The 26,392-nt window shown below is 44.0% G+C and overlaps 1 protein-coding gene across 10 annotated transcripts in view; it reads right to left on the minus strand.

The window, feature by feature from the left end:
- Positions 1 to 26,392, minus strand: part of Znf185 (zinc finger protein 185 with LIM domain) — a 74,199-nt gene that overhangs the window by 22,726 nt on the left and 25,081 nt on the right. For 8 of the 10 annotated variants that reach the window (XM_074063801.1, XM_074063802.1, XM_074063799.1 and 5 more), the window contains 5 exons: positions 24,690 to 24,794; positions 23,444 to 23,542; positions 21,136 to 21,231; positions 20,441 to 20,527; positions 9,578 to 9,775 (listed from right to left, as the gene is read on the minus strand). In XM_074063801.1, coding sequence (XP_073919902.1) covers positions 9,578 to 9,775; positions 20,441 to 20,527; positions 21,136 to 21,231; positions 23,444 to 23,542; positions 24,690 to 24,794 — 585 coding nt within the window. The remainder of the gene's footprint in view (positions 1 to 9,577; positions 9,776 to 20,440; positions 20,528 to 21,135; positions 21,232 to 23,443; positions 23,543 to 24,689; positions 24,795 to 26,392) is intronic. The other 2 variants (XM_074063800.1, XM_074063804.1) reach the window with 2 other exon arrangements.

The following is a 26,392-nucleotide window of genomic DNA, read 5'->3' on the forward strand; positions in this document are numbered from 1 at the left end:
CCTGACAACGCGGGGCGGTGTCACCTTTCCCAGTGCTTGGAAAGGGGAAAGCCTGTAGCAGAGGCCCCCGCAGGAGAACTCTGAGCAAACAAAGCCTGTGGGACCAGGTGAGTGCTAGCTCACCCCAGAGATCTGCATAAATAATGCCGCCAGCTACAGGCTGAGAGCAGCAGGCAGGTGAGCCACAGTTGCAGATACCACTCTCAGAACTGCCTCCAGACGCTTTTTTTTCTTTTTCTCCCTACCTTTGATGAGAGAACAACCGAATTACACCTGCAAGCCGAAAAACTTACTGAAACTGTATTGCATTTGAACTGGGGACACTTGGTGGGGCTTTTGTGTGTGTGTGTGTGTGTGTGTGTGTGTGTGTGTGTGTGTGTGTGTGTGAGTGTGCAGTTTTGTTCTACTTTATGCATCCCCTTTGATGAGACAACTACAGAACAACATCTGAGGCACCAACTCCAGGACTGGAGATTGAGACGGACACCCAAATTATTAAGTCTGAAACTGCATTGCATATAAACTTGGAAGTTTTTTTTTAATTTTCTATTTTCCATTTTATTTTAATTCATTTTTATATATAGATATTACTTTCATTTACTTATTTTTTATTTTTTTATCTTTGATTTTCAATCCTCTCTCTGTCTCTCTAATGTCTGTTCAGCTTACTGTCGATTAGTACACTAACACTCCCTGTTTATACCTTTGAAACTCTCTTGTCTGATACCTTGTTCTGCTTTCTCCCTCTTGTCTGTATATTTGTTTTCCCCTTTAACTTCTTCCTTTCCATCTCAGCTCACTCTTCCATTCTAAATATTACCATTGTTATTATTACAAGCTAGAAAATAATTAATTACACACAGTACAGGGACAGTAACAACACCAAGGACAATGACGGGAAGACAGAAAAAACGGGGAAACCAGTTTCCCCACAGCAAAAAATTAGTACAGGAACCAGAGGGGAATGAAGAGAACAGAAACTCAGATCCAGACTCCAACAAAATGAAGATAAACTATGCCAAAGGACCCAAGGAAGCCCACAAGAATAATTTAAAAGAAGACATACTACAAGTACTCAATGAAAATTTTATAGAGATGATACTGGATAGGGTCAACCAAAATGTACAGGAGACACTCAAGAAATTCCAAGACAATAAAAATAGAGAATATGAAAAAGCAAAAGAAGAAATAAAGGAAACCATAGAAGCACTGTATCAACACCAAAGTGAAAGAGAGAACACAATGAATAAATGGATAAATGAACTCAGGACAAAAATAGACAACAATAAAGAAGAAAACTGCCAGGATATGGAAAACCTCAGAAAAAAGAACGAAACAGAACTGCAAAACAAAACTGAAGGCCAATCCAGCAGAATAGAACAAACAGAAGACAGAATCTCAGAACATGAAGATGAAATGGTAATTAAAGGAAAAACCGAAGAACTATTAATTAAACAACTCAAGACCTGTGAAAAGAAAATGCAAGAACTCACTGACTCCATCAAAAGACCAAACTTGAGAATCATGGACATCGAAGAAGGAGAAGAGGTGCAAGCAAAGGGAATGCGTAATATATTGAACAAAATAATAACGGAAAATTTCCCAAATCTAGAGAAAGATATTCCCATACAAATGCAAGAGGCCTCCAGGACACCAAACAGACCAGATCAAAATAGAACTACTCCACGACATATCATCATTAAAACAACAAGTTCAGAAACTAAGGAAAGAATATTGAAGGCTGTAAGAGAGAAAAAACAAGTAACATACAAAGGTAAACCCATCAAAATCACAGCAGACTTCTCAACAGAAACATTCAAAGCAAGAAGAGCGTGGGGTGAGATCTTCCAGGCACTGAATTAAAAGAACTTCAACCCCAGGATACTCTACCCAGCAAAGCTATCATTCAAAATAGATGGAGCAATAAAAGTCTTCCATGATAAGCAGAAACTAAAACAATATGTGACCACAAAGCCACCATTACAAAAGATTCTGCATGGGATCCTGCACACAGAAAGTGACACCCAACTTAACCATGAAAAGGCAGGCAGCACCAAACCACAGGATAAGAAAAAGCAAGACAGTAGAGAGTAACATCAAGTTAGGTACACACAATCAAACCTTCAAACAACTAAGACAACTAAATGGCAGGAATCACCACATACCTATCAGTACTAACGCTTAATGTTAATGGACTTAATTCACCCATCAAAAGACACCGTTTGACAAAATGGATTAAAAAAGAAGATCCAACAATTTGTTGCTTACAGGAGACTCATCTCACTGACAGAAATAAGCATATGCTTAGGATGAAAGGCTGGAAGAAGATTTACCAAGCCAATGGCCCCTGAAAACAAGCAGGAGTAGCAAAACTTATCTCTGACAAAGTAGACTTCAAACCTACATTGATCAAACGAGATAAAGAAGGACATTCCATACTAATAAAAAGGGAAATAGACCAAAAGGAAATAATAATCATCAATCTGTACGCACCCAATGTCAACGCACCCAATTTCATCAAACATACCCTGAAAGACCTAAAAGCATATATAAACGCCAACACAGTGGTTGTGGGAGACTTTAACACTCCATTATCATCAATAGATAGGTCATCCAAACAAAAACTCAGTAAAGAAATCCAAGATCTAAAATATGCAATAGATCAAGTGGACCTAGTAGATGTCTACAGAATATTTCATCCAACCTCTACACAATATACATTCTTCTCAGCAGCCCATGGAACCTTCTCCAAAATAGATCATATCCTAGGGCACAAAGCAAGGCTCAGCAAATATAAGAAAACAGAAATAATACCGTGCATACTATCTGACCACAATGCAGTAAAAGTAGAACTCAACAACAAAAGTAAAGACAAAAAACACGCAAACAGCTGGAAACTAAATAACTCATTACTTAATGAAGAGTGAATCATCGATGAAATAAAAGAGGAAATTAAAAAGTTCCTGGAAGTCAATGAAAATGAAAACACAACCTACCGGAACCTATGGGACACAGCTAAGGCAGTCTTGAGAGGAAAGTTTATAGCCATGAGTGCATATATTAAAAAGATTGAAAGATCCCAAATCAATGACCTAATGATACATCTCAAACTCCTAGAAAAACAAGAACAAGCAAATCCCAAAACAAATAGAAGGAGAGTAATAATAAAAATAAGAGCTGAAATCAACGAAATAGAAACCAAAAAAACCATACAAAGAATTAATGAAACAAAAAGTTGGTTCTTTGAAAAAATAAACAAGATCGATAGACCCCTGGCAAACCTGACTAAAATGAGGAGAGAAAAAACCCAAATTAGTAGAATTAGGAATGCAAAAGGGGAGATAACAACAAACACCATGGAAGTCCAGGAAATCATCAGAGACTACTTTGAGAACCTATATGCAAATAAATTTGAAAATCTAAAAGAAATGGACAGATTTCTAGATACATATGATCATCCAAAACTGAACCAAGAGGAAATTAATCACCTGAATAGACCTATAACACAAAATGAAATTGAAGCAGTAATCAAGAGTCTCCCAAAAAAGAAAAGTCCAGGACCTGATGGATTCTCTGCTGAATTCGATCAGACCTTTAAAGAAGAACTGATACCAGCCCTCCTTAAACTGTTCCACGAAATAGAAAGGGAAGGAAAACTGCCAAACACATTTTATGAAGCCAGTATTACACTTATCCCAAAACCAGGCAAAGACACCTCCAAAAAGGAGAACTATAGGCCAATCTCCTTAATGAACATTGATGCAAAAATCCTCAACAAAATAATGGCAAACCAAATTCAGCAACACATCAAAAAGATTATTCACCACAACTAAGTAGGCTTCACCCCAGGGATGCAGGGGTGGTTTAACATACGAAAATCAATAAACGCAATAAACCACATTAACAGAAGCAAAGACAAAAACCACTTGATCATCTCAATAGATGCAGAAAAAGCCTTTGATAAGATCCAACACCATTTCATGATAAAAGCTCTAAGAAAACTAGGAATAGAAGGAAAGTTCCTCAACATTATAAAAGCTATATATGACAAACCTACAGCCAGCATTATACTGAATGGAGAAAAATTAAAACCATTCCCTCTAAAATCAGGAACCAGACAAGGAATGCCCACTATCTCCACTCCTATTCAACATAGTACTGGAATTCCTAGCCAGAGCAATTAGGCAAGAAGAAGGAATAAAAGGAATACAAATAGGTCAAGAAACTGTCAAAACATCCCTATTTGTAGACGACATGATTCTATACCTTAAAGACCCAAAAAACTCTACTCAGAAGCTTCTAGACATCATCAATAGCTATAGCAAGGTAGCAGGATATAAAATCAACATAGAAAAATCATTAGCATTTCTATACACTAACAATGAGCAAACGGAAAAAGAATGTATGAAAACAATTCCATTTACAATAGCCTCAAACAAATTCAAATACCTAGGTGTAAACCTAACAAAAGATGTGAAAGACCTCTACAAGGAAAACTATACACTTCTGAAGAAAGAGATTGAGGAAGACTATAGAAAGTGGAGAGATCTCCCATGCTCATGGATTGGTAGAATCAACATAGTAAAAATGTCAATACTCCCAAAAGCAATCTACATGTTTAATGCAATTCCCATCAAAATTCCAATGACATTCATTAAAGAGATTGAAAAATCTACTGTGAAATTTATATGGAAACACAAGAGGCCACGAATAGCCAAGGCAATACTCAGTCAAAAGAACAATGCAGGAGGTATCACAATACCTGACTTCAAACTATATTACAAAGCAATAACAATAAAAACAGCATGGTACTGGCACAAAAACAGACATGAAGACCAGTGGAACAGAATAGAGGATCCAGATATGAAGCCACACAACTATAAGCAACTTATCTTTGACAAAGGAGCTAAAAATATACGATGGAGAAATAGCAGCCTCTTCAACAAAAACTGCTGGGAAAACTGGTTAGCAGTCTGCAAAAAACTGAAACTAGATCCATGTATATCACCCTATACCAAGATTAACTCAAAATGGATCAAGGATCTTAATATCAGACCCCAAACTCTTAAGTTGATATAGGAAAGAGTAGGAAATACTCTGGAGTTAGTAGGTATAGGTAAGAACTTTCTCAATGAAACCCCAGCAGCACAGCAACTAAGAGATAGCATAGATAAATGGGACCTCATAAAACTAAAAAGCTTCTGTTCATCAAAAGAAATGGTCTCTAAACTGAAGAGAACACCCACAGAGTGGGAGAAAATATTTGCCAACTATACATCAGACAAAGGATTGATAACCAGAATATACAGGGAACTTAAAAAACTAAATTCTCCCAAAACTAATGAACAAATAAAGAAATGGGCAAGTGAACTAAACAGAACTTTCTCAAAAGAAGAAATTCAAATGGCCAGAAAACACATGAAAAAATGCTCACCATCTCTAGCAATAAAGGAAATGCAAATTAAAACCACGCTAAGATTCCACCTCACCCCTGTTAGAATAGCCATCATCAGCAACACCACCAACAACAGGTGTTGGCGAGGATGCGGGGAAAAAGGAACCCTCTTACACTGTTGGTGGGAATGTAAACTAGTACAACCACTCTGGAAAAAAATTTGGAGGCTACTTAAAAAGCTGGACATCGATCTACCATTTGATCCAGCAATACCACTCTTGGGGATATACCCAAAAGACTGTTACTCCAGAGGCACCTGCACATCCATGTTTATTGCGGCACTATTCACAATAGCCAAGTTATGGAAACAGCCAAGATGCCCCACCACTGACGAATGGATTAAGAAAATGTGGTATCTATACACAATGGAATTTTATGCAGCCATGAAGAAGAACGAAATGTTATCATTCGCTGGTAAATGGATGGAATTGGAGAACATCATTCTGAGTGAGGTTAGCCTGGCTCAAAAAACCAAAAATCGTATGTTCTCCCTCACATGTGGACATTAGATCAAGGGCAAACACAACAAGGAGATTGGACTATGAGCACATGATAAAAGCGAGAGCACACAAGGGAGGGGTGAGGATAGGTAAGACACCTAAAAAACTAGCTAGCATTTGTTGCCCTTAACGCAGAGAAACTAAAGCAGATACCTTAAAGCAACTGAGGCCAATAGGAAAAGGGGACCAGGAACTAGAGAAAAGGTTAGATCAAAAAGAATTAACCTAGAAGGTAACACCCACGCACAGGAAATCAATGTGAGTCAATGCCCTGTATAGCTATCCTTATCTCAACCAGCAAAACCCCTTGTTCCTTCCTATGATTGCTTATACTCTCTGTACAACAAAATTAGAAATAAGGGCAAAATAGTTTCTGCTGGGTATTGAGGGGGGGAGAGGGAGGGGGCGGAGTGGGTGGTAAGGGAGGGGGTGTGGGCAGGGGGAAGAAATGAACCAAGCCTTGTATGCACATATGAATAATAAAAGAAAAATGGAAAAAAAATTAATAAATAAAGAAGATTATGCGTTAAAAAAAAAAGAAGGTAACACACATGCACAGGAAAGCAATGCGAGTCAACTCCCTGTACCGCTATCCTTATCTCAATTAGCAAAAACCCTTGGGCCTTCTTATTATCGCTTATACTCTCTCTTCAACAAAATTAGAGATAAAGGCAAAATAGTTTCTGCCTGGTAGTGAGGGGGTGGGTGGGAGAGGGAGGGGGCGGGGGGAAGCAGGGAGAAGTGACCCAAACATTGTATGCACATATGAATAAAATTTTTAAAAAATGTAAACATTAAAAAATAATAATAAAATAAATCATTAAATGATAAAAAATTTTTGTGTGTATGTGTGTGTGTGTGAACATCTTTAAGATGATTCTTAAACAGTAATTACAGAGAGGCTGTTGCCTCTAAGTATCTGTTTTTTTTTTTCCTGCTGCCTTTCAAGGCATTCAAGAGTTAACTTCCAAGCTCTAGACTTAAAAACAAACGTCATTTGAAAACTGAAGTGACTATTATGGCTGCCTAAATAAAAGCTTATAAAGGGGCTCCTAAAATGTGGTTATTTAAATGATCTCAATAGGTTTCATTCTGTCTTAAGTGTGATTTGGATTCCACCCTCTTTTAAAAATATATTTGGATGTATTAACAATTGTGTTTTGGTAAATTGCTACTGTGTAAAATATAATTTAAAGTTGGTTTCTTTCTAGACCTTCATTAAGAAAAAGACTACTGAAAGTATTTTGTTGGGTTAAGAAAAAGTAATTTTGTCTAAATTCAAAAATTTGGTAAAAGTATCAAAATACAAATCAAAAGAGATGAAAATTATAGTAATGTGTTTACAAATTATATATATATATATATCTATATATACAGATTTTATAAAGTATATCTTTGTCCTAAAGTAAAGGATTGTCCCAATTTAAAATTTAAAAGGAGAGGGTTTAAGGGCAGACCAAGAGGGTCAAAAAGAGTTTCAAAAGTAAGTATATCTTAAAGATACACACACACACACATATAAAGATGGACCTTCTAAAAAGTTTATTGTGTAATTAAGTTGGTTGTGATTAAAAGGTTATTTTATAGATTTTCTAAGGTTAAAGTTTAATGCATAAACTGTTGCCCAATTCTGGATCTATTCTACTTATTTTACAGTTCTGTCTCCATCTCCACAGTTACTACTGTAGTCCAAGCTCTGTCCAAGCTCTATGATTTCATACATGGGGGACTACCTTATCCTGTCACTACTCTGCCCACTTTCTGTCTACTCTTGTTACTGCTGCACAGAGACCACTTCAAAGCACAAATCTGACAATATCACTTTCCATATTGGTACAAAAATACTGTTGCTTATCTTGCAAGTTCCCAGAAGCCAGACAAGGGCCAGCTTGTCTGTTTAAGGACAGCAGTTTCAGGCCTGCTGTGTTAACATTATTTGTCCAACATTGACTCCTCCACTCCAACTCACAATAAACTGTAGCCATATCAAACCATGGGGTACTGTCTAAACACGCAGCACTGTTACCTGTTAATACTTTAGCACAGGAGAATCCCTACATCTCCTGGACTCCTTCACCACTTAGCGAAGTGCATCTTCAAGATCTCACGTCACTTTTGTGCAACCTTTCCTGATTCCATAAGGCTGGCTGACCTAGGTCCTCCTTCTTGAATGTTCCCATTGTGTCTCAGCATACCTTCAAGCCAGCACTTAGCACTGCTAAGGGCTATGACCTCTTTGTGGGCAGGAACCAAACTTTGTTTGTATCCCCAGAGCTTAGCACGTGACTTGGCACTGGGCAGTCACTAAGTACAATTTTGTTCAATTATGGGGTGTGTGACTTACTGATTCCTGAGAAAAATCAAGATCCCCGCATTTTTCTGCTCACTCCTTTCCCTGTCTCCCAATCTACATTTGTCTCAGAAACAAAACCTTCTTTTTTCTGCCCACAGCTATAAGACCATATCATGACCTCAATGACCCTCCTCCCTCACATTTGCTCACTCCTCTTTGAGCAGCAAACTATTGTTATCCTTTGTATATTGCTTTTACCTCTAGCAAACCCTCCCCATCATCCTGCTGCTATGATTATCCACAGCCATTCCACATCCATCATTTCGTGGCCAACATTTTAGAGAGTTGTGCACCCTCATCAACTGTACCTCCTTACTCCCACTCCCTCTTCAGTTTACTATAATCCAATCACAGCCCTTCCTACTCCCTTAATCTGTTGTCCCCAAGGCAGCCAAATTCCTTGAGTGAACTTCAAGACCCACACCACAATGTAAAGTTAGCTTAGCCTGGTTTGGTTTCCATGACAGCACTCTCTTAATTCTTCCATTTATCCAAAAATTTCCACTCAGTACCTCTCTATATTTCTTTTTCCTCCCCTAGACCTCTGCCAGTGTTGGGGCTGCAGGCTAGCTGCTTTCTAGACAGCCTCCCAAACACACCACACAGCCACCTCCAGCCATGGCCATGCTTTCCCTCTCACACATGCACACTGACACACACCAACATGCTATCAGCCAAATTCTCTACCACTTGCCCACTCAGCATACTTCCTTCCTCTCACTGTAACCTTCACTCTGTTACTATTTTCACTTTTGTTCTTTTTCCCTCTCTCATAGTCTGTGTCACTAATGATATCTGTCATACTTGCACAGAACCATTTTATACATAAAAGGGGCCTTTGCTGGGCTGGAGACCTGGCTCAAATGGTAAAGTGCCTGCCTAGGAAGCACGAGGCCCTGAGTTCAAACCCAAGTATGGACATAAAAAAAGCCTTCACCTTTTCTGGGACCCCAACCTGTAGTGCACATGTACTCTGGGAGACAGCCTTCCCTTTTGCTCCATACATTGGAAATTAGTCAGGCTTATAACACCTAAGGACCTCCATCTATCACAGCCCCATTCCAGCTTCTCAAATCACAGGAAGCCCGTCAATACTGCTCCAGGCCCAGGTAATCATCACCATGACCCCATTCACAAAGCAGGAGCCCAAGCACCTGGCTGTGCAAGGTACCAGGCATTTGCACGGAGTGGTAGCAACAGTTCCAATCTGGATTGTGGCTCCTGACAAAAACTCCAGCCAGCAGGAGCCCAGTGCAGCTAGGCCTTTACCTGCTGGTGCAGCTCTCCAGTTCAATGAGCTGCTCAAGTACGGTGGGGTTGCTCTGTTTCTCTGAGGTGCTGGCATCTGTAGGTTGCCAAGTAGGTGGAGCTGGATCTTCCTGGTCACCTCCTGGGGTTCCATGTCTCTCTTGCCAGGCCTCACTGACCTTGGTGACCTCATTCTTCAGCTCATAGCCAGCTGAGATCCTGAAGAAGAATAAACATTGTATGGAGGAAGGACCATGGAACTAGCCCTTGCTCATCCTCTGCACACTGGTTGTTACCTCCTATGGGCAGGGGCTGGGGGGAAGTAATATCCTTGAGAGTAGGACAGAGAGGAGCCAGGCACTGCTGTTCCCTTGTCACTGAAAAAGGCACTGTACATGTGTAATAAGCCTCTGATTATTTTGCCACATCTAAATCCAGCAATGAGGGAGTGTCTTTCCTAGGTGTCCTAAGCAGCAAACACTTTGAGGTTCTTCCCTAACCTCACATTATCCTGCACTGTACTTTCAAAGCCAGGTACTATGGAAAAGAGAAGCTGATAGGTGATCTTACACTCCCACACTCCTCCCATCACCATCCCTGTTCCAAGGTGTGAGGCACTGCTTCTAGGGACTATTAGGACAGGTACAAAAATAGAGTCAGGTTATTGTGTGCATGAGGCCAGTATTCCAGCATTCAATTCTGACTCACCCTGAACTCAACTTTCCAGCATCATCAGTCTGCCTCCAACAGCTGATAGAGATGACCCTAAGACAAAAGCAAACTACCAACTACCACTATCCTTGACACTCTATTTGTGGCAGTTAGGCAGTCTCCCCACCTTCAAGCTGAAATAACAAGGGGAGTGGTGGCCATGCTTTTCATGGACTATGTCCTAAAAGCAATGTAATTCTTCAGTCTTGGTGAGGAGAAACTAAAATTTCCCAGCAGGGACAGGAAAACAATAGCCATCACTAGCTACACCATGCAGAAGTACTGTAGAAATATGGAGGTTGTCCTAAAAGCTGGTAAACAGAGCCAAGATTTACCACAAAGAACAATTTGGGGTCCACTGCAACATAGGGAAAAATGAATACATAAAGCTTATTCATCTTAAACTTTGGAGCAGGGCCACTAGGATTTTAGGACCTAAATGACCTAAATGACCCCATTTAGGTCATGAAAAGGAAATATTGATCAAACACTCACAGAAAGCCTTGCTGAGCAATTTAACATCCTAAGGGGCTTATTTCTCTGTTACTCTGTCTAGGTTCTGATGAACTGCTCAAAAGTTGAGTAGCTAGAGATAGGTAAAATAATACTGAGTGGCCACCAATGAAGCCTTGGATTTGGGATTAGCTGGACTCTGAATCTGTCCCTTCTTGTTGTAACTGGATCAAAGATCCAGTAGCCTAATGCAACCACTGCCAAATCTTGACACAACCACACCCTCTATGCAGAAGAAAATGTTCCTTTCTAATCTTAAGCTACCTCCATTAGATTCCGGCCACCACTTAACAAATTGTCCTCAGTGGGTAAAGTCACCTAAAATTCACCTGCTTCTCATGCATAAAGATAAACTTAAAAAACCCACACTTGCAGTATAACAAAGAGGAAAACAGCATATTTTAGATGTAAAGTCTATAACAAAAGTTAAGTGGGAAGGAGATGAGATAGTGTCTTATCAAATGAAATCAGGCCAATAAAACTGGTCACAGGGAGCAGAGGGTAGCTTAAGTATTCTCAAACAGTTTTGATTGAAGGAACTATTGCTCAGGAGCTGATCCATTTAGCTTGAAGGTTTTATAAAACCAGCATTTGACATTTATACAGTACTTTGTGCCAAGAAATGCTCACATGCTTTACAGATACAAATCCGTTTAACCCTTATAACAACCCTGTATGATAGGAGCTACTACTATTACCCCTCTTCTCCATGTAAGAAAAGTGAAGCACAAAGGAAATGAGTAACATGCTCAAAGCCACAGAGCTAGTGACACACCTAGGATTTGAACCCAAGCACCAGAGTCCATGCTCTCAACCCTTTAGACTATATTACTTTTCCCTGTAAATGTGATGGATCAGAACCAAGTTAGCATAGGGCGGAAGTGATACAGTTTCAAACAATGGAAACGGCTTTGTAGCCTACACAAAGGCCCCAGTGCTGTGCAGGATGCCACCCACCGCCACCCTGCTCGCTCATCAACCTCCTCTGGGACTAGCTCCCTCATCACTGAGCCCCGCAGCGCAGACCAGGTCAGCCCTAGGCCACATCGTGCTTGGAGGACCCCTTGGCGAACCCGCAGCCCCCACCCCTTCCCAAGAGCTGGTCTGAAGACTTCGGGCCCGCAGAAAGTCGACACTAGACTCCCTACGAACAAAGCCCCCTTCGGCTTCTCGCGGGCACCGCGCTGCCGGGGCTTCCAGCCTCTCCACGCGTGGCCCCCTACGCGGGTTGGCCAGCGGCAGATCACGCTATGGGGGAAGGGCAGCTCAAGCACGGTGCCCGGAGGGCGGGGCTCAGAGGAGAAACCCCGGCCATTTGTGATCCTCGCGCGCCACCTGGCGGCCGTAGCCGATACGGCCTCAGGAGAAGCCCGACGGAGGCCGAGCTCCGCTGAACAGCCATTTCCCCTTCTGAAAAGTCGCATTTCCCGGCGGGCATCGCGGCCCGAGCTCACTGCTGCGTAAAATGGCGGCGCGCGCAGGCGTGCTCACGCCTAGGCGCCGACTCTAGTGCACGCGCGCAGACGCACATGTGCGCAGGCGCACTCGCGCCGGCTGCAGTTCACCAAGGCGCAGGCGCGCATGGCTCGGTTAAGATTGCATTGGGTTTGACACGTGCAGGCGCACAAAGTCTGCGTCTGCAACTCAGGTCCCTGCAAGCTTGGGGTCCGCCCTTCCTCGCCTTTACAACCTGTCATAGTTCCCAGAGAGGTTGTGAACGCACTGGAGCAGGGATTGTCAACCTTAGTAATATTAACATTTTGGGCTGGATAATGATGTGTGTTGTGGGATCAGATGCTGTCCTGTGTACTTTAGGATGCTTAATATCCCTGGTCTCTACCCTTTAGAAGCCAGAAGTACCTCCCACTCTCAGTTGTGGAAACCAAAAATGTCTCCAGATGTTACTAGATGTCTCCTGGTCCAGGAAGAGAGCGTTAAGACTAGAAGATGCTTCTGGTTCAAAATCTCTACCCTAGAACAATGGTTCTCCACCTAGACTGGAAAAGAGAAGAAACTGAAGAGTTCAAAACAATTTGCTTTCAGCAACTCCAGTCAGAATACTTCTAAAAGACCCTAGACCCTTCTTCCCAAGGCACCCCCATTATCCTCTCAAGCCAGAGGCCCAAAGAGAACTCCAGCCCCTCATTACTAAATGTTTTATCACCTGGCCTGATACATCCTGTGATTCCCCCTGTAACCCCCGCATCCTGGCAGTTAAAAAAAAAAAACAGGTGACTCCGTACAAGATCTCAGGGCCATCAATGAGGCAGTTCATCCTATCTATCCAATTGTCCCTAACCCATATACTCTAAATCCACACAGCAGTTTCCTGGTTTATAGTCCTAGATTTAAAGCATGTCTTCTTTTGCATTCCTGTACACCAAGATTCCCAATTCTTATTTGCCTTTGGAGAGACCCTGATACTCAGATTGCCCAGCAGCTAACCTTACAGTCCTGCTCCAGGGATTTTGGTACAGCCCTCATTTGTTAGGTCATGCCTTAGCAAAGGATCCTTCCCTTATTTGTCTCCCCTATGTCAATGATCTCCTTATCTGTAGCCCTAAAAAAGAGCCTTTGATTTAAATGCCATCTGTGTACTACAGATATTGGCTACATGTGGATATAAAGTTTCCTCTGCTAACACCCTGATTTCCCTAAAGAAGAACAGTTTCTGGGACAGATTCTGACCCGTGGGATGCAATATCTGATTGATAAGCACAGGGATTTATTTGTAAATTGTAAATTGTTGGTACCCCCACCAACAGTTATTCTCCTTCTTGGGAATGGCGGAGTATTGTCACATCTGGATCCCCCAGTTTGAGCTTATAAGCCAAAGCTCTAAGAAGCTTTATGAGGTTCTGAAGAGGAGTCTCTGTCTCTACATTTGGCCTTGGAAATTGGCCAAGCCCTACAGGCCTTAAAACAAGTTCGTACTACTGCCCCCCCATACATACACATACACTCTTGCCCTGCCTGACCTGAGAAAACCCTTTTCCATATATGTTCATGAGAGAAGGGGGGTAGCCTCGAGAGTCCTTACTCAACCACTAATTACCATGTAGTATACCTGTCAAAAGGACTAGATCCAGTAGTTCAAGGATGGCCCCATGCCTTAGGGCATTGGCCTGGGTAGTTCCTTTGGTAGAGAGGCTTCTAAGTTGACACTGGGGCAAGGGATGATGATATGCACTCCCCATCAAGTGAGAGATATTTTAAACTTTAGCACTGGATATCTGATTGCCTATTCAAAGTAACAAGCTCTCCTTTTAGGGACCCCTGGCCTCCAGATTTGGCCTTGTCAAGTCCTAAACCCTGCTACATTACTGCTGGACCCAAACTCTGACCCCACCTCTAACACTCTTCTCTGGAAGTTACTGATCTCACCTGTACCGCCAGGCCAGACCTCCAGGACATCCCCTTTCCTAATGCTGACACCACCTAATTCACAGATGTTAGCAGCTATATGATAGATGGGAGACTGGTTTCAGGTTATGTAATTGTCAGCCTGTCAGAGGTCACTGAATCTGCCCCCTGCTAGGTGATTCTACTTCAGTCCAAAAGGCAAAAATGATTGCACTTATTCTGGCTCTTCAATTAGGGCAAATAAAACAGTCAATTTATATACTGACCATGCCTATGCCTTTTATGTAGTGCATGCACACACAGCCGTGTGGAAGGAAAGAGGACTTTTAACAGCCCAAAACACCCCAATCAGACATGCCGCTGAGATTTTAAACTTTTACTAGATGCCATCAAACTCCCAATGTGGATAGCTATAATTTATTGCAGGGCCCACCAGAAAGCCACAGACCAGGTAGCTTTGGGTAACAACTGGGCTGACAAACATGTCAAGGAGGCAGCCTGACTACCTCCAGGCAGCCCTACTTCCTCATCCCTCTCTACCCTCTTCTCAATATACCTACAGGGAAACAGGAGGCCATGGCTAAAAGATTCTCACATACATTACATGGATCAGACCACCATCTCCCCCGGCGTTGATCTCCCAATGGAAGGTTTTATCAGGCCTACATCAGTTTTCCCATCTTGGAGCCAATACCCTATATGACCTTTTAAAATATGCTTTCACGGAGGAAGGGATGCTCCAGACTCTGAGGCCCATCTCTCCAGCCTGTCCTGTCTGTTGTAGCACTAACTCTGAGGGAGCACAAAAACCCCCACCTCTCCTCCAACCTATTCAGAAGTGAGGGAACTTATCAGGGGTAGATTGGGAACTAGACTTCACCCATATGCCCCCTTGTAAGGGCCTCAAATACCTGCTTGTCTTTGTGGATACTTTCACAGGATGGTTAGAGGCTTTTCCTCCCCAGAACAGAAAAAGCTTCAGAGGTGATTACTGCTCCCACTGAACACATAATACCCTGTTTTGGACTCTCTGTATCTCTACAATCAGATAATGGCCCTGCCTTTTTCTCACAGGTTACTCAGGGAGTTTGTCAGGCCCTTCAAATTAAATTCTACCTACATATTGCCTGGCATTCCCGATCTTTAGGAAAAGTGGAAAGAGCTAACCATACCCTAAAAAGATACATAAGTCAATTAATGTAGGAGATTCAACAATACTGGCTCATCCTGATCCCAATAGTACTTCTTAGAGCCTAATCACCCCAAAGACGAAAATCCACCTTAGTCTTTTGGAAGTATTATATGGCAGGCCATTCCTTCAGACAGATCTCTCACAGGACCCCAAAGCCCACTATTTTACTCAGTATGTCATGTCCCAAGGAAAAACCATCATAGCTGTCCATGAGAACAACATGCTAACCACCCCAAATCAGGCCCAACAGAAATGTTCCAAGGAGACTTATCCCTTGGGCCTGGAGATTGAGTGTGTCTTAAAACTCTTCTCCAAGATAAGGAGTTCTTGAAGCCTATCTGAACAGGACCTATGAAGTACTTCTAACCACTCCTACAGCAGTTAAACTTTCCAGGGTATTTCTCCCTGGATTCATATCTCCAGGATCAAGACAGCATCCCCACCCAAAGACTTACTGACTTCCAGTTGTGGCTGTGAACCCACAGGAGATTTCCATCTGTTGTTTTAGCACACTCCAGGTGATAATAATTCTGCTCCATAACCTTGTATGGACCCTGTCTGACGGTATCATCTCATTTATTCCATTATTCTCCAGGAACGTCCTCACTGGCCCCCTGCTGATCTCTCTGAATCTCAAATGCATGACCTTATCCTAGATCTTTTTCTACAGAGTGACTTCTTTGACTTCCCCGGGCACGAAATCCTCCTCCTCCTCCAGCCAGAGGTTCCTTCCATTTTTCTACAGCCACACTTTAGGAAACTCCCTCTACCTCACTGCCTCACCACAAATGGGCTCCCAGTCTTGTACTTCTCCTCATGTGGATTATTTGGCTATTTCTATGCGTCCCTCAGTCTCATCTCCCAAACTCTACTATAAAATGCTACTTTTTACTATAATCTCTTTTTCTCTCATACAAAAACCACAGACTGTCTTTATCTTTATCCCCTTTATTTGGGGGCTGTAAGGGATGCACAGATTGTTATTGCTGTATTATTCATACACCATATGAACTCGTCATATTCCATCAACTATTAGCTGTGTGCAAATACCTCCCCTCAAGGTTCTGGAAAGGTGTACCCTGCTAATCCTTATGAGTGGGCAATCTCCAGAGCAAAACTGTCCTTTGTCTATCACTGGGGCCCTCTGCTGATCAGCTCCCTACTGAAATTACACACTACCTCAGTCAAGTTAAACAAGCCTTTTCTGCTTACTTACAGGAAATTCCCCCTATCTTAGGCCCTCTAAATAGAATTTATGGGTCAAGCTCCAATCTGCATCAAGGCTGAATGCCCATGTGAGACTCAGGTGAGAACCCTACCCAATAATCTTTGTACTGTGACTGTAACTATTGAAGATAGACATTGAAATTCCTTCACCCATACCGCCAGGTCTTCCGGCCATGTCAGGTTCTCTTCTACTCCTGAGATATTTCTCCACTCACAGACTTACCCAATTTCTCAGTTCTGTCTAGATCACCCTGCAGGATGCATGTCAAGCTACTACTATCTCCCAAATGACAAGGACACTTGCATACAAGTGTCTACCTCAGGGGACTCGTCCCCCTTTCTTTGGACCCCCTGGGTAGATCAAAGAGGGCCATGCTTTTCTGGGAAAATAGAACTACTCCCCCATTCACCCTCAAGCTCCATGTTAGCCCCCTTGGCTGCTGCCACATTGACAACTGAATACCAGGAAGCTCTACAGGATATTAATCTTTCTTTGGTACAAAACTCACTTCCTTCTGTATACATTCCTGCATACAACAAAATGAACTATACTGTCTATGTAGACAGCAAACACTTGACTTCCAACTTGACAGGAACATGTACTCCCACATATCTACCACCTGCCATTTCCATAAGCCCAGGAAAAATTCAGATGCTCCTCTCTATGTATGAACCTCTTCATACACAACCTCTTAAAAACAAAATGGCCATTCAACTCATACCACTCCTAATAGGCTTAGGCATTACATCAGGAATAGGGGCCAGAATTGAAGGAATTATCTCCTCTTACCTGGTTTACAAAAACCTGTCACTTAAGATAGCCAATGCTTTAAATATCCTAACCTAAACTCATGTACAAAAAAAATTCAATTTGGTGGCAGTTGTTCTACAAAACAGGAGGGACTTAGATATACTTACTGCCACCCAAGGGGAAACTTGTGCTGCTTTGGGGAAGACTGTTGCTTTTTGGTTAACAGATTAGAAAAAGTTCAAATTAATATTCATAAACAAGCCTGTCAACTTAAAGAATGAGCCACCCAAGGATGGTTGTCATGGGAGAATACCTAGTCAAGATTATCCTGGCTTCTCTTCTTCTTGGGACTTCTATTATCTAGTTTACTCCTTGCTTTATTAATGTTCTAACCAGATTTGTGTCTTCTTGTCTCCAGGCCATAAAGTTGGAAGTGATGCTACAATGTGGGTTCCATCCCTACTGCTTGACCCTCCAGTGCCTCTTAGTCCCCTGCAGCAATTTTCCATACAATTTTATTCCAGTATTCAGTTAGATCCCAACATACTCCCACAGACTGCTCCATAATCCTCTCTCAGAACAACAAATTCATAGGCAGGGAACTACCACCCTACCCAGCATGAAGCAATTACAAGATGAGACATTCGCCCCACTAAAACCAGGATTGGTTTTGTCGTTCTGCAAGACAGGAATGTGAAAAAGGCCCCCATTTTAAGGAGACATGGCAGACAAAGGAATACCAAGGAACAGATGGAGTGGAACAGGCCCGCTTTGGCGGGGGTGGGGGGGGGGCGGGGAAGGGGGGAGGGCAGTAAATAGAATGCGGAAGTAAAAACCAAGCTTTCAGCAATGTTCCTGTGCACACAAAATTCAAACCATGACTCAAGGAAGAGACAACCAATCAGTAAGGTCCACAAAAAAAAGTGAGGTAGCTAATCAAAAGTGGCCCAACCTGAGGTGTAAAACCTACTCTGAACCCTACCTCAGCACAAAGGCACAAATGGCACACTACATTCCTTTGGCTAGCCTGCCCGCCATTTTGTCCCCCTTTTAATGGTGTCCTCATAAATCTTTGCTTTCTCCTACTCTCTGTCTCTGTAAATTCTTTTACCAATCCACCTCCCAAAATCCATAACAAGAATCACCCTAGAAAAATTAAGTCCAAATCTCTCCATGGAGCTCAGGAAGTGTTTTGTTTTTAATACTTCCCAGGTGAGTCTCAAGTGCAGGCAGAGTTGTGAAACACTGTCATCAAGAAAATTTGCATTGATTTTGCAAAATCTTAAACATCAGAGGAAAGTACTTCAAAGCCTAGGCTCTAGAGTTGGCCAGATCTGGACTTTAAGTCTAGCTGTGCTCCTCCCAGGAGGGTATCCCTCAGTTTTCTCCACTGTCAAGTTGCATAATCAAACCCTTTCTGGATTTAGGGGAAGATTGGAGGAGACCATACACACAAATGTGCTTCATACACCAACCACCTAGAAGTTAATGGTCTGGGTCTTGAGAATAGGCTCCAATAAACAAATCCTGCTTTTTGTAGTTTCTCCTGAGGTTGTTCTTTGAGTTTCTTGTTTGGGACTCAGCTCTGCCACTTGGAAGGCTTTGGATAAGTCACTTAACCTTTCTATGTTTGTTTCCCCCATCTTATCCCTCTCTCAGCATTGCTGGGAAGACTATAAAGGAGTAAGCAGAGCATACTATAACTGTCAGCTATTGTTTTCACTCTGAGTGTTAATTGCCAGTGCAATGCAAAATGGAAAAATAAAAGGCCTGTTTCTCAAGTGATCCATTGCCCACTCCACCCCCAGCATCTGTTTTAAGTAAAAAAGCAACTGCAGTGTGATGTGAAAATGCAAACATGCATTCACTTTTAAATACCTAAATCATAACAGGCTCCTATTTGGCTTCAAACTTGAAATAAGACCCAGTATCATTATTATGGCTGACCAAGGCCCTGCTCCACTTGGGGTTCCCCTCACTGGTTAAGCTCCAGCCATTCTATGCTTTGGAACATGCTAAGCACTTTCCCACTCGAGCGTTATTAGGTTTGTAGCTTCTTAGTTGCAACTCTGTGTCTCCCCACTCTTTCTAGAGTTGATTCCTTCTCTTTACTCACCTGCATTGCCCAGTCCCTCAACCCATCTAAGTAGAGGCTTTCCTCACCATCTCTATCTCAGTCAAGCCTTTTCTCTTCATTCTACTTAAGCATAAAACCTGGGGAGATTGGGGAGTGCTGTATGAGACACTGTGAATAAAGGGATGTGCACACAACAGGTGCTCCAAAGTTAAGCTGCTACTGTAATCGTTAACAATATCATGGAACAAAAGGCCAAAAACCTACTTCGACAAGCCTCTCTTCCATCGTTCCCTCCTGCAAGGACCCTCACCGCTGGCCACACACAGCTACATACAGTGCCTAAGGAAACACCAGGTTCTTTCAGCCCTTTGTATATCCCATTCCCACTGTTTGGAGGACTCTTATTCACATTTTGTGATATAACTAAAAAACTACTTCCCCACTAAGCTGTACCAAGTCCCCCTTCCCCTACTGTGGCACTGATGTGTTGCTCATATCTTTTTTTTTTTTTTGCTGTACTGGGGCTTGAACTCAGTTCCTACACCTTGAGCCACTCTACCAGCCCTTTTTTTGTGAGGGTTTTTTCAAGATAGGGTCTCACAAACTGTTTGCCTGGACTGGCTTCGAACCTCCATCCTCCTGATCTCTGCCTCCTGAGTAGCTAGGATTACAGGCGTGAGCCACTGGCACCTGGCTTGCTCAAATCTTGGCCAGGCTTTGTCCATCCCTCACCATGAGAGTTCTTTGAAAGCAGAGGCACTTCTGATTTGTCTCTGGGCTCCAGCCTCCAGCAAAAGCCAATCAGCCCCAGTGGTTGCTGACTGAGAGAAGGTGACACTTCTTGATTATGGAGTCCTTCCTAGATTTAGTGGAAAGTTCCTGCCCTCACAGGCAGAGGCCAGAGGGTTCCAGCTGGGATTTCTGCCTTTGTCATGTGGCTGAGGCCAGCTCACAGTCCTGGCTAACCTCATCCTCTTAGCCAAAGACTGAGGCACACCCAACCTGCCTCTCTCTGTGCCAGATGCTCAGCACTATCTGCTAATGTCTTACCCCTTGGAGTCTGCCTTTGTATCTTCCAGGTCTGCACTGTCATTCTTCCTATCAGCCAGCGAGGCAGAGGCCAAAGTAGTACTGGAGCTGAGGGAAGGAAGCACACAGGACTGCTGTGTCTAAGATCAAAGGAGGCTGGGGGCCCAGGTCTTCCCCTTTGCCAGATTTTTTTCTCAAGGAAAAATGGGAACTGCGTCTGCCAATAAATGATGGCCTCTGAGTTGTGCCCCTGGAGCCGATTGTCCTTCCTAGCTATGTGCTCCCTTGGACTGAGCCCTCTAGTGCTTACTGGCTGTTCCTGGGATTTCTCTCCCTGACACTTGCTTGCTGGGCCAGACTGCAGTCCTTACAGGAGAGATTCAACTGAGACCTCCTAGGAGACTCTGTTCCCATGCTTGGCCTCCCAAAATCCTCTCTTCTGCTGGTCCCCACTGCCACCTCAGATTGGGTCCACGTGGATGGGTGCTGAAATGCCTTGGGTCCAACAGACTTATCACCTGTCCCTCTTCTCCTGTTGCCCCCAGTGGGTAGGTACACCTCCAGCTCAGGCCCCTCCCAGGTTTCCCTGCCCTGCTATGACCACCTGATATGAAGATATCATGGACCTGAGAAATGTGGGGGAATTCTGGGGCACTGGAGCTGAGAATGAGTCCTGGCAATGGAATTGGTCACTGGGCCAGTTGCCACACCCTTACCTGATGGCCACTGGTCCAAGCTTGCAGGAGTGAGAGTTGGCACCATATACATCTTGATCATCCAGGAAAGGGGTGAAGCTGGCAGCTGAGCCCAACCTGTGGAAGGAGGCTAAGCCTAGTCCAAGTTCAGGACTTTGTGACTGTATGTCTATCCTCTCCTGAGACAGTGGCTTCTGTCCCTAACAGATGGGAAATGAGAAGCTGCTCAAATGAACACTTGGGGAACAATACTCTCTTATATCCCAAGGCAGCCTGACACCTGGGGCAGTGGTTATATGCAGCTCCCTGGAGGCACATGTTGCCTGGATTCAAATCACAGCTTTGTTATCTCCTAGCTGTATGACCTTGGGTATATTACCTGACCTCTTTGGCCCACAGTTTTATTATCAGTGAACTAGGGCTACCTAAGAAGAGTAAATGGACTCATAGCTGTGTACTTCAAATAATGCCTGGACCATAACATATGCTAATATATTCCCTGTTTTACTGGGCCCTATGGCCCAGTCTCTTCACAGTTCATCTGTATTAACCCAGTTGATACAAATTTAGTCAGGTTCTCTTACCCAGGCTTCCTGGAGTTAAGCCACATCCTCTGTCTCTGCAAAATAGGCAGACTGATGCTCACAGGGCACCCCGTTTCCTGCACTAACCTGTGCCCTCCACTGGGATAACATATTCACTAAGATTTCCTCATGTTTCTTCCCAAGTCTGTTTATGTCAGTTGTGTAACCATAATCACTAAATTCAATTATTGAATAAACTCATGAAAATGAATGGAAAAGGAAAGTTGTTTTCATTAGAGCAGAAGCAAATATTTCATTTTTTGAAGGTGCATAAGCAGGAAGAATATTCAAATGAACATTCAAAGATGAATATTCAAAGATAAAACAACCAGACCCAGTCCCAATCACCTTGACCCAGAAATCTTCTACAGTAGCAATAGCAAATTGATTCAGCCTGTACCACTGAGAGGGCAGAAGAAAAGGCTATAGAGAGCCAAAGCCCCCACTGCTGTGTAGGACCCTGTGGGCTAGGGAGAGGGATCTGGAGTTTTTTTCAAAGAAAGTAGAGAGTCACTGGGAGGTTGAAGCAGGGAAGAAATGTGACCTAGTCTATTTTTAAGATCTTTCTGATGCCTCTTTAGACAGCAAAAAGATGCAGGCTGCTCAGCCAGAACTCTTAATACAGTCCTCCCCATTAGTGCCAGCTCAAAGATTTGAGTCCCTGGCCCAGTGGCCTTTCCTGGACCTGCTCAAAGACAGTGGTTTCAGAGGCAGGACCTATTGTCCCCTTCCCATGTTGATTTGTGCTTCTGGTTCTGGCTCCAGGCATCGATTGCAACTAGTAACATTAGTGAAGGAAAGGAGCCCCTGGTGGGCTTGGGGAAATCAGAGCAGCTGGGAAGGCCAGTCTGGAAAACAGCCAGCAGGGCCTCCTCCCGGCCAAGGATCCCTCCTAGCCAGGGGGCCCAGAGGTTAGTCTTGGTATCTTGCAGTTGCAGCTCTCAGTAGACACTAGTTGTGCTACTCCTGTTTCACATCTAATCTAAACTGAAGGACTCTAGCACAATTTGGAGCTGAACTATTTGTGCCGATATCTGTATACCTAGCCTTTGTCCCCAGGGATGCTTGGTTCTGAACCACTTAGAGGTAGGTGGGACCCTGCTACTCCTGAAATCATCTGATACGATGGCCCCTGACTTCATCCAGTTCCAGGAACCCAGAGCCCACATGGACATGCTTATCTCCTAGCTTTTCTCACTGAGGCTGCTGCTTTTCCTTTTGTTGACTCTCAGAGCAGAGCTATTCAGGGAAGGTGATGGGGCAACAAAGGAAGCTTTGGGGAAGGGGAAAAAGTAGGAGCAAAGGGCCTCCTAGCTAGCCCTCAGAGCTCAGTCAAGAAGTAAGGCACTAATTCGCTCATCATTTGGCCATTCATTCATTCATTCATTCATTATTTTGTCCCTTTTGCATTCTACAAGTTTTCATTCTACTCACCCAAGGCCAGCCCCAGTTGAGACATGGGCCTCCAGCTGAGAGTGGGGCCTTGTGCCTGCTCTGGAGGAGTTGAGAGCCAGTGATAGGGGTGGTGGAGAAGAAGGAACAAGATTGGACTAAAGTAAGTCCAAGAAGAAGTGGAAAGTACAATGGCAAAGGATATGGTGGGGCCCAGGAGCATAAGAAAAACAGTAGACAGGCACTCCAGGAAGTGACTGGTGTCCCACCCCCAGCAGTCCAAGCAGATTGGCAGCTTAAGCCTGGCCTGTCACCAGGGACATGAGAGAACCTGTCTCCCATAAGCACCTCACCCTGTTCTCTCTGAGCCAATGTCTGCTCCAGCTAAGCCTTCTGGTGGAGACCCTGTGGCTCCGGATTCCACGTTGCCATCACTCAACAGTGTAGTTGATCTGTTATGGGAAGAGAAGCATTTGTTGACTGTGAGCTTTGATCTTATCTAACCTAGATGTGTTGAGAGTAGGCCTCAAGGACCATGAGCCTTTGGTTGCCTCCCTGCATTGCTCTGATCACAGTCAAGCCAAGCCCACATGGACTCTAACAGCAAGTATTCTGTGTGTCTTTCCAACTTGATGGCCTAGCAGCAAAAGTGGAGGCAAGAAACAAAACAAGGTGGAAACTCAAGGGGAGGTGGGTACATTGGAGGTCAGTGGTCAATAGAGGAAAGGGCAAGGCATTTTGTGCTGCAAATAAGCCAAAGCGGGCAGAGATAAGGCTCTCCCATCCATCCAGGGCCCTCTTTCCTCATTTCCAGGGATCAGAGTCCTGACTAGGGTTCCAGAGCTCCACACTGAGAGGACAGGTCTGTGGATTCAAATCTATTACTGGCTACCAAATTCTCATGGAGGAAATTGGAATCTTCAGCCATTGCTCACTAGTCTGTTCTCCCCTGGTCTTGCTTGGAGGACTGTGGGGTGGTTGTACAAAGACTAGGTACCCAACCTCTCTGAACACTTCATCCCCCATCATGGCTCTGACCACACATCCTTGAACCTCTCCCCTACCCCAATGTATCTCTTTGCCCACAGGGAAAGTCCTTGCCAGATGTTCTATGGAGGTCTACACATTCTTTGGTCCTAGAGCATAATAAATGTGGCAGCTTCTGGTGAATGGAAGGAATTCAGTGAGGGCTGGGATAGCGGTAGCCTGGCCTGGAGTTTGATCCTGTTTTGCAGCTGGCTACCTTGGGATCTTAGCAAGAGCCTGCCCCTCTCCAAGCCTCATTCATTCATTCATTCATTCTTTTTTTTTAGACAGAGTCTCACTGTGTGTCTCAGGCTGGCCTTGAATTTGTGACCTTCCTGCCTCTGCCTTCCAAGTGTTAAGATAACTAGGCACCACCACACCCAGTCTCATTCATTCTTTCAACATTCATTTGTTGAAGACCTGCACTATCCCATAGGACACAGCAGGAACAGTCTCATACAGTCCTGGTCCCAGCTCCTGAACTTAGAATAAGAGCCATGAAGGCCCTTCAGCTGAGTGCACATGGACTTCGTCTTCTGGGGATAAAGATTCTTGCTCCCTTTACAGCATTACCTTTCAGAATCTGTGATGGGGCCCTTGAAGGTCTTCTCACCAGCGGAGTCTCTCTTGAGCTCTATGGAGCAGGGTACTTCCTTGTCTTTGTGGCCTGGGGAAGACCTGTTGAGGAAAGAAATGCAAGTTAACCACTCATTAGTCACCCCTACTCCAGTGGAGGCAGTTACCTCATCCTCAAATGCCAGATGTTTCCAAGGAACTTAAAATCTGCTACTGATTGATTGACCAGTTCACAAGACTTCCTTATCAATAGTTACTGTTAACTGGTTGCCAGGCCTTGTTTTGGTGAGTTTCTATCCATTAATTCTCCACATCAACCCCAGGACATGGGTAATGCCATTATCCATTCTCACTTTCCAAGTGAGCCACCTGACACCCAGAAGGCCTGAGTGACTTGCTCCAAGTTCCACAGGTAATAAAAAAAAAGAGCGAAAATGAAATGAATAAGCAAAAAGAAAAAAAAGCAGAGGAAGAGCTGGGATTTGAAACCAGGCAACCTGACTTCAGCGTTCCGGACTATATTCCTTTACAGCATAAGCCTGACCCAGACGTCATTACTCAACCCTTGCACTATACTCTTGGAGGTCATCAGGGAGCCAGCCCCATGTTGTCAAATCCAACAGAGACAGTCCCATCACTATCTCGGACTGCCATCAGTACTACTGACCCAGTGGGCCACTCCTTCCTAACTTTCCACCTCTCCTCCCTTGACCTTGTGACATCTTCTACCTCCCTGGCTAGATATTCCTGGTCTCCATCTTTTTCCTCCTTTTCTGCCCCTTAAATGTCAGTATTCCCAGTGCTGCTGCCTGTTTGCATACTTGGCCACCTCCTGGGCTACCTTTTCTCCTCTCCTGGTATCAACTGTCATCCTTGAGCTAGTAACTTCCAAATAGTCACCCAGGTATATTTGTGGAAGACAGCTTGGGAATGGGAGTAGGACATGGTGATAGACAGCTGAGTGAGTGATGGTAGAGGCTGGCACTCAGAAGAGGACAGTGGGAATGGAAGCACTGCTAAAATAAAATGGAAAGGAGAGTGTGTGGGGTTAGAGAGGCAGGGGACAAGAAGGAGAATAAGGGGACCTAGAGATCCCTTTCAATGCATCTTGGATTTCACTTCTTCAGGAAGCCTTCCCTGAGCTACCACTGCTCCAGTGATTGAGGGATTTTCTCCTATGTACACTCCTGCCTCCCTCCCCAGACTCTGGGCTTCACAAGGCAGGGACCCAGGCTTCCTCCTCAGATCTCTCCTAGTCCCCACCCCAGTTTCCCTTGGGCCCAGATTCCAGCCCTTCATCCTGCCTGCCTGTCACCTGGCTGTCTGCCTTCCTGCTTTCCCTAGGGCAAAGCTGGGCCCTTTGTGCTCCTTGCTCGTTGTGGCTCCTTTGTCTTCCTCCTCACCTGCACAGGGCACCATGGCATCAGGAGCTGTGGAGGCTCACCCAGGAACCCCACACAGTTCCTGGTGGCCCCCTCACACAAGTCAATTACCTCAGTGGCTTCAGTGTCCCCACCCAGCCCAACTGACAAGTCATGTTACTTCCTGGGGGCTTATAGCCCATGGTGTGGTCAGCATTGAAGACTGACCTTGTTCACGTCTGCATCTGCCTGCTTCATCAGAAACAGAGTCAGCAACTCTGGCCCAGGGGGCTGCAGTCACCCCTGGGTCTAGGACCAGGACTGTGGCCTCACAAGGAC

Source organism: Castor canadensis, chromosome X (assembly GCF_047511655.1).
Source record: "Castor canadensis chromosome X, mCasCan1.hap1v2, whole genome shotgun sequence".
NCBI lineage: Eukaryota > Metazoa > Chordata > Mammalia > Rodentia > Castoridae > Castor > Castor canadensis.